At 45.0% G+C, this 9376-nt stretch overlaps 1 protein-coding gene and 1 non-coding gene across 2 annotated transcripts; both read left to right on the forward strand.

Annotated features, from left to right (window-relative positions):
- The first annotated feature begins 167 nt into the window (after positions 1-167).
- Trnam-cau lies at positions 168-240 on the forward strand. Its single transcript has one exon. It is a non-coding gene; the product is annotated as a tRNA-Met (tRNA).
- A 5111-nt stretch (positions 241-5351) lies between these two features.
- Positions 5352-8202, forward strand: LOC124194840 (zinc finger protein SNAI2-like). Its single transcript, XM_046589223.1, has 4 exons — positions 5352-5409; positions 6643-7655; positions 7719-7872; positions 7958-8202. Exons 1-4 carry the CDS (start codon positions 5352-5354, stop codon positions 8200-8202), a joined length of 1470 nt encoding a protein of 489 aa, XP_046445179.1.
- Positions 8203-9376: the final 1174 nt, after the last annotated feature.

A 9376-nucleotide genomic window follows, 5' to 3' on the forward strand; every position in this document is an offset into this window, starting at 1 on the left:
GTTTTGTTTTTAAAAAACCGAACTTTTAACGAAAATTAATGGTTAATGTTAAAAGAATATATTTTGAAATAAGTTTATTCATTTTCTTTAGAAATTGGGAACAAATGTTAGTGCATGGCCTTACTCTTGTTAGTTTAATATGTCTTCAATACTAAGCACCTATTTCAGCCTCGGTGGCTCAGTTGGCAGAGCGTAGGTCTCATAATCCTAAGGTCGTGAGTTCGAGCCTCACCCGGGGCAAATCCTTTTTACATTTCAAATGAATGAACTTTTTTCTAATTACACTACAAGTTAAAAGTCAATGCAAACAATTATTTTTTTAAGCCTTTGCTGTACTTTTTAATTAAATTTTCCTGAAATTTCCTTGAAAACTTTAACTGATTTGAGCCTTGGAGCTTGGAGAATTTGTTTGCGTTTGTTTGAATAAGCATGAAAGTATCCGTGTCTTGTTAAAAAAAAAAGTATCCAATGTTAAGATGAAATACTTTTGAAACAACTACTGTTTTTAGAGTTTGTCCGCGTCCAAATTCCCATCTAGGACCGACCTCTGCTTTGAATCAGGATCTTGAAATCAAGAGAACGCCATCTAATCGGATGGCGGGTGGGACAAACTTGTTTCTTTTTTCTTGCCTAGGCTTGAAATGACCACTGGACATAGTTGCAAGCTGTTTCCCAGTGGCAGATTGTTGGAACCGACGTGATCCAAATGAGTCATAATCCGTTTATGACATATTCGCCGAACGTGCAATGAAAGCAAACATCAAAGTTAGCAACAAATCGGGCAAATGGCGAGGGATCAAAGAAACAACGGGCGTGCTGCTGCGGGCCCGTCCGTATAATATTTAGTGGTTGCGCAAATGTTTCGGAACGAATCGTGCACCACCGGGTCCAGCACCGGCAACAGCCGGCTATTTTTTTTTCTATATAATAGCTGCCGAACTATGATATCACATAGACTTCTCTCTCTCTCGTTCGCTTGCTAGATAAGGGAGAGTCGGGCAAAGCAGCACGCGCTGGCGCGTGCCTGTTTGCTTGGCCAGGCGTCCAGATGTGCCCAGCAGCACCCGGTGGTGTCTTTTTGGGTCGTGCAAGTGGTCAAAAAGAAGAAGAACCACCCTCCCTAAGACACAAGACAATTGCTTCCTCCCAGTGTACAAGAGGGAAAGAAGAAGAAGAGAGGGGGAGCTGTATAAGGCACGCGTCGGCCCTTGTGAAATGAGTGGGGTCACTGCCAAAATCAGAGTGCGGGTCATTCATCACAAACAATACCCCCTCTAAAGTAGGCGTCGTCGGACGTCGCCACCTTTTTTTCTCTTCTGTATCCGGAGAAACCATTCCGGATATACAAAAGGCAAGATCTCCATTACATCCGCAGCATAGACTCGTTTGAAACAGTTGCGCGGATGAATGCGAAAGACGCATGTCGAGCGAGGGGGGTAAGAAATGTAAAAAAGGGTTGCGAACTCCCAAAACATCTTCTGTTAAGTACATCCATTCATTCAGAAATTTTAGACAACAGACAGAAGAAGAAGAAGGAAGAAGGAAAGGGGGGATATGTTCTGTTTTTGGAGGTCGGTGCGCGTGTGCTCGTGCGGAAGTGGCGGCTATTTTTCTTTTCTTTTTTTTTAAATTTTAAAAGAATTCCGGCAACCCTCTGAAAACGCGCCCGGAATGTTCATCTATTCCCTACTACTCTGATGTGATTTTTGTTGTTCTTTTTTGGAACTTGGCAGCCATCCCTGCGCTGTATATAAGACACAAGTCACCGTGTGTGTGTGTGTATACCACTGCTCGTGGGGCGCTCATGTAATGTTTCTCTTTCAGTTTCTTTAGCCTCCTCCTCCCTCCTGCCACCCCTCTGCCACCCGTTTCCATCCGCAACATATGGCACGGCAAGGCTCCTTGTTTCTTTGACGTCGCGCGTGCAACAACCCTCCTGCGACGACGACGACGACGACGCCATTTCTTATCATTATATTCCGTCGGTCCCCAGCAGCAGCAGCCGCCGCAGCTTTTCTCAGCACAAAATGGAATGAAATGTCTTTTAAATTGTGAACCCAATTTCCACAGTCACTCGACCGTCGAATGAATGCCCACACGAGAAAATGATCTTGAACAAACTCAAACTTCAAAAGGGGGAGAAACTTATACAGTGTATAGCGCAACACGGACGAAATCTAATTTTGAAATCAATATTTCCTTTCTTTCCTTTTTTTAAAAGTCTAAAATAATGAGATGCAAAAACAAAAATTGGGGGGTTTCGATTCCTAGTAAAAAAATAACCAACAGAAATATAACAGGCAGGGTGGCTTTTTTAGTTTATAGGGTCGTCTATGATTACATCATCATATCCCATTCGACATGGCATAAATATTACACACAGGCTACAGTCGGCTGTGTTGTTTCCACATCTTTGATCCGGTTTCCCCTCTTCTTCTTTTCTTATTATCCAAACTGTTACGCGCGTTGGGAGGGGGGTAGTAGTCGACCAGTAGCCTTGATGAGGTCACGTACTCGGATTCAATTCCATCACTCTCTCCAATCAGTGAGTTCTACTATGTACAATACCGCCGGAAATGCAAAACACACGAATTTCTTTCTTTCTTTCGTTCCTGTTCTTATAACAGAGAGAGAAAAGGAAAATGAAGTCGCCCCCACATACATGTAATAAATCTAAAAAAGGAAGAACACATTTTTTCTCCAGCACAGCGGAAGAAAAACGCGCAGTTGTGTCCTCTGCTGCTGCTGCCAGTCGCTCGGCACCAAACGACCGCACGTCCTCGGAGGGTTGACGAGATAAAAATAATTCCAAACCGAAAGAAGAAGAAGAAGAAGAAGAAGGCTTATAGTGGAGAAAGAGGGGAGCAGCATGTTGTTGGCTGTGCAGCGGTGGGTGTTGGTTTTGTACAATGTGGGGGTATACAGCACTACGAGATCCTGTGCGGGGTTAAATATAGGACCATAGTTGGAATGGGGCTCTGCTGCTGGAACGCGCTGGAACGAGCTGTTGCTGGAACACTCTCTCTCCTTCTCTCTGTAGGCCTATTTTCAGGTGGTCTCTCTCTCCCCTCTAACAAACATCTTCTCGGTGGTCGACAGCACCCACCTCTTCTCTCTTGCCTGTATACTTGAGAGAAATCTGCTCGGCTGAGCTGCGCTGCTGAGGGCGTTTGAAAGATATCTTCATCTCTCCACTCGGAAACAGATCTCTCTCTCTCTGCTGGCCCAAAATATAAATGTACATAGTACGGGAAGAAGAAGAAGCCAAAGGCACAGGGATATTAGAGAAGAGTATCTGTTTCTCCTACTATATGCATATATGCATGTTGCGCACACACCACTTACACCTAATATTAGACACGTAGGGAGGGCATATCTCTCTCTATACTTCATCATTTTGTAAATGATGACGCAAGATCTTACAGCTTCATTAATAGCAATTCAATTTTTTTTTTGTGTGTGGGGGAATTTGACAAGGAAGTGATGATGGAGACAAAAAAATAACAGTGGAAGTTGCGTGTAAAACAAAACACGGAAGGTGTCGGTCGATGGGGGGAGAAAGAAGATGGAAGAAAAGAAGAAGAAGAGGGGTGTAGAAACTTATTTTTAAAAATCAACCCCGGCTCGTGTCAAAAGACAAACACAGCACGGCGCCTTTTTATTTTCCCCCTATTGTTATATGCCGCCCAAATAGTAAACGCATAATCTTAAGCGCAATTGAAATTATTATTATTATTTAATTTTGACAAATTATTACCGCACTATCGAACTCTATACATGGGAAACACTTGTAGGGATTTTGTTGGCTGGCTGTCAAAACATCCTGCGTATAACTTTTTGAGGTGCATTGCGTAGTATATCGCGGTGGGAAAGTTGAAACATAGAGTAGTACAGCAGTTCCGCCGGACGAGAGATGAGAGAGAAATGTGTTTTAATAGACTCTACGTGGAAGTCGAGGAACTCTTACGAGTTAAGCGCGAAAGGGGTGATCTTTTCTGACTTGCCAGCAAGCCATAGCTATAGGGGGGGGGGCTCGTGTTACGGAATGAACTGCTGGGTTGAAAAACATAGAGCAGCTATACTCTATACACACACGCTCCTTCTTCTTCTTCCAAGATCCGGCCCAGATGTCTTGGCTGGATCAACCGAAAGCTATATAGCACCACCACCACCACCAACCAACCAGTGGCAAGGGTGAGGAAGAAGAAGAAGTTAAGGCGCAAAAGACAAACTTTTGCTGGCCCCCCCCGAAAACTTGTGCGGGTATATTATGCCCAGGTTTTCCCTGGGCGTGCTGATGGGGGATTTTTTTCAAGAGGGGCTTACACACACACACAGAGAGGATGAGGAGGAACAACATCACACAGACGACACAGTGATGTGATGCCGCTAGCTGCGCCAGAGAGAGCGGAAGCATCCCGAGAAATACACACACACACACACACATGTTCTCTTGCTGACACCGTACAGCTAGGAGAGAGAAAAAAAAGAACCGGATGTTTGCCCTCTCTCTTATGTTTTATTTTCTTCTCTTTTTTTTCTGACTTTAACCTTTAGACACCTCTATATAGCTCATTTCAAAGCCACTTTTAATTTTTCCTTATGTACATCAGATCAAAAACCACCGGGAGAATAATTGAAATTGAAAATCAAATTTTTGCTCGTACAAGTTCTTCGTGGGGATGGATGGCGGTGAGAAATCACCACCCCCGCCAAGACAAAAGGAGTTGTTTCAAGAGCCTGTGTGTAACTTCGGGAGAAAAGGAGGTGGTGGTGGTGGTGGTGGAAGAAGAGAACGCGGTGTCTCTAGGGAGATGGCGCTCCAGATCATAACACACGGCGAAGGACTAAGGAGAGCAGAGCCGAGCCGAGCAGAGCAGAGCTATAGGGTGAAATGGGCGAAAGAGGAGGAGGTGGTGGAGGGTCGAAAGAAAGGAGGGCGGCCGAGGTGGGGTCCATGTGTGCACGTGGTGGTCGGCGGTAATTTTTAGAGGCACCGGGACACACCGAAGATGTTGGCATTCGTTCCAAACATCTCGTGGTGATAGCGCGCGTGTTGCTCAGCTCTCCTCGTCCCTCCGCCGCCAAACATTTTCTTGAGATTCTCTCCATCTCCGCTTCTTTTTTGTTTTGTTGTTTTGAGTTGAGCTTGATTCAGAAATCAATTTCCTTGTTATTAATTCACTTGGCCATCCGGCAGTTGCCTGTCTCGTTGTCAGTCGTTCGATTCAAATTATTCGCCATTTGGTTGTTTGTTTTCCGAGTTGGGTTTGGGTCGATCCTTGTGGCGTGGATTGCAACTTGTCAGTGATTCGTCAAGACTCTGGTTATTCTTGTTGAAGGGAAGAGAAATGCCGAAATCGTTCCTGTTTACTCATCGGCGTTACAACGTCAGTCCCGTTCCGACCGGTAAGTCACGATCCAGTTATTTCTCGTCGATCCTCCAATTGCTTCATCTTTTACCAAACTCGCATGTCGTTGTCACTTGGATGATGATGCACACAGCACATCTCTCTTTCTTTCTTTCTCTCTGTATAGCACACACACGTACGTACACCCACCGTTTTTCCCTTTCCGGCGCTCTTGTGATTGCGTGGTCCACTATAAATAGCAACTCAACCCGCCACCCCCCTGAATAGACAGCCTCCCACCACCTTTAGTGCAACTGCAACCATTACCTCCACTGTCGTCGACACTTTGGAATTTGTTCGACTTTCGACCAAAGTCAAATAAAACAAAACATAGAAATTAGGGGCGACTGGGGATTAACCCCCAAAAAAACCTTCACAACCACCGGAATTTAAAAAAAAAGTGATCCGGATGGATATATTCCGGAATTCTGAATTTTCATTGACTTGGTCAATTTGAATATGATCATTAAGATGTACTGAGCGAAGACAAATCTAATTGTTTCAAAAAAGATCCCTCACGTCATTTCTCGGTGGCTGGAACAGTTGCGCACAGGCGCTGGAACGGAAAAGAAGGAAAAGGGGGGGGGGGAGAGAGAGAGAGGCAGGTGGGCACTCAACGTGAGCAATCCGCCCCGCCAACCCGAAATAGAAATTTTTTCTTTTTTTTTTCTTTTTTGGTTTTCGTCTTTGCCCGCGAGACGGACGAGGCAAAGGCGCGCGCGTCGTCGACCTCGTCTCAACGACGACGACGTCTGGAACAGCACACGCCCTCAATCCCGAAAAAAGTCAAAAAGAAGAGCGTTGGTCGTTCCAGGAAATTATTTCATTTTTTTTTTTTTTTTATTTTGTTCGTTCTGGTTTTTCACGGACGAACGAATAACGCGCCAGCCAACAGACGACGACGACGCGCAAACACAGCAGCCGAGCTTTTGAATTTTCGCGAATGAGTTCAGCTGGAACGGAGCCACACGGGCTGGTGTCCAGCAAAATCCCCGGCATCAGCGCGCAACACAGCAGCCTTCTTATTATTATTAAGCGCAACAGTTGGTTAGCAAGTGGTCACGATGTGGTGGTTCAGAAATAAACTTTGCCTCTCCTTTCCTTCTCCCCTATATCCTTTGAGTTTTGTGCCATTTTGGCGGAATGCGGATTCTCTGGCCAAAATGTTTGTTTTCTATTCGCTCGCCGTCACTCAATTTGTTGATGTACTTTTTGTGAAACGCGAGAGCAGATGAGGCTGCGACGTCGCTTGCATCACCGCAGAGGAATGGCAAAGATGACGTCGTCCCGGTGGTGAAACAAGTTCAAAAGTTACAACGCCACATCCAGCAGCAGCAACAGCAGCCGCAACAGAGAAGGAGCAATCCAGCATCCAGCGGCTATCCAGCGTTCCCTCTATCGCCCGGCCAAGGATCGATTGCCGAGCTCAAATCGCCCGGTCGGCCGCAGTCGGCCCGCATTTCGCCCGTCATCGGGAGCAGCATCCCCATCGTTCCAGCCGTGGCTCCCAACGGCCGCCTGGGCCTCCACCAGCCACAGCACACCAATAATGCAGCAGCCATTCCCGAGGAGATGTACAATCTCTTCCAGCTGGCCGAAGTCAGTCTGGCCGCTTCCGGCGGCAGTGAATTCCGCTCGGTGCTGGAACGCTGGAGACACCAGCAGCAAGGACTGGTCATGGCCAGGGCTCTCAAAAGTCCCGTCGTCAAAATCCTGGACATGTCGGCAGCAGCCGCCGCCGCCAATTGTGCCGGTCACTCACCGATTCCGGTGCTGGACAAACCGCTGGATCTGAGCCGAGATCCGGCCACAATAACGACGGCCACCGCCGCTGCGACGGAAGTGCGGATCTTGACGCCTTCGCCGTCGCCAACTCCGTCCGAGACTCACCTGACCATCAATCTCGGATTGCGCAAGAAATTACGGCCGCAAACAACTTCGTCATCATCCGGCCATCGCGGCTCATCCGAGGCGGATGACGACGATGAGGACGACGATGAAGAGGACGACGAAGAAGATGATGAATTGGATGCCACGGATTCTTGCTGGTCGCCCGATGACGTCGCCTCTTGCAAGTCCGTCTCCGTCGTCGTCAAGGGCCCATCCATCAGCACCGGCAGCAACAGCGGAGACAGTCACAGCGGACCAGACGGCCACGAATGCCCCGATTGCGGCAAGCGCTACAGCACGTCGTCCAATCTAGCCCGTCATCGGCAAACTCACCGATCGCCAGCTGATCAAAAGGTAAATAAATTTTTAAAAAAGTGACAAATGGATTAAGGAATAATCAATGGGAATTTCAATTAGGCGAGACGTTGTCCTCATTGCGATAAAGTTTACGTTTCGGTTCCGGCTTTCTCGATGCACGTCCGAACCCACAGTCAAGGATGCAAATGCCCCTATTGTGGTAAATCGTTCTCCAGACCGTGGCTCCTGCAAGGCCACATCCGAACTCATACAGGTAATAAGATTAGAAACAAAATCAATTCTTATATAATCGATGGACATTTGATTCAACTCATTTTTGTATTTTGATTTGATTGCAGGCGAGAAGCCGTTCACCTGTCAAATTTGCGAGAAAGCTTTCGCCGACAAATCCAATCTGCGCGCCCACATCCAGACTCATTCCAATTTGAAGCCGTTCACGTGCCAGCGCTGCGGCAAGGCCTTTGCTCTCAAATCCTATCTCTACAAGCACGAAGAGTCGTCGTGCATGAAACTGGTCACCAAAATAACGGCCGACGCCGATCCCAAAGACGATTCAACCAGTCAGCAGTCAATAACCGAATAGCCCTCGTCATCATCATCTCTTCAAAATAATAGTACATACCTATTAACTTCAAAGGATATTATTATGATTATTACATAACACTTATATAGTCACGTAGCTCGGCTATTCGCTATTTTTTTTAAGACAAAGACATGAAGAAATTCAGATTTTGATTCTACTGTACAGCCAACACTTATTGATATTAGATAGTAGACGTGTGTGTGCGTGTTTCATTTGTTTCAGATATACTTAGTATATGTTGAAATAATCAGACGAACGGCTAGGCACTCCAAAGAAGAAGAAAAAAGTTTGTTTTTTTAGCAATTATTCGTCAGCTTTATTCTTCCCCTCCCGTGTTTGTTTTTTTGTGGCCTCAATGGAGAGGGGAAGGAGAATCAAAGCTGTACTAGATGAATCATTTTTCTATTTTGAAAATATCTTTTTGATACATGTGCATTTTTATTTGACAGCATTTTGAAATATCCAAAATTATTCTTTTTCTTAAATTTGACAATAGTGGGGGAGTCAAAGAACGACATCAGATTATTAAATATGATCAGCCCTAAAAATATTGGATGACTATTTGTAGGGACCATTAAAATTTCTTAATTCATTTGATCGGATTCCACGCAAGTGTAATCGCGCCAACATAGTGCCTCAGAATACTGCAATCCAAATATGATATAATAATAATTACTAGAGCACTTTTCCTTACGAAAAGAGAGAAATAAAAATGCAGAAAAAAATTAAATAAACAGTTTAGTTTATTTCCCGGCCCTTTGGGCGGAATGAAACGGACAGGGACGAGACCTTCTAAATCAGTTACAAAAAAAGTGTATGCAAATTATTATGACCCAAGTGCCCTTTTCATTCATACAAAATATAGTGATGGTATTGAAACATTTCAGAAATTCATATTTAATATTTGATGGATCAAGTACTTATATTTTTCTCTTCATTTTCTTTTGGGAATAAAAATGTTGCCTTCCGGAATTGAGGATTCGGATACCTATATGATATCGCGCACATGGATTCTCGGTTCGCTTGTTTTTTTGGTTTTGTTGACGGATAGTTACAAATAAGGATAGAGTCCTTTTACTTTTTCTTTCAGTGTCAAATATTTTGTTTGGTATAGCCATCTAGTCTTTCTCTAAAAAAACAAACAAACAAAAAACAAATCAACTCAGCGGTGGGA

Source organism: Daphnia pulex, chromosome 5 (assembly GCF_021134715.1).
Source record: "Daphnia pulex isolate KAP4 chromosome 5, ASM2113471v1".
NCBI lineage: Eukaryota > Metazoa > Arthropoda > Branchiopoda > Diplostraca > Daphniidae > Daphnia > Daphnia pulex.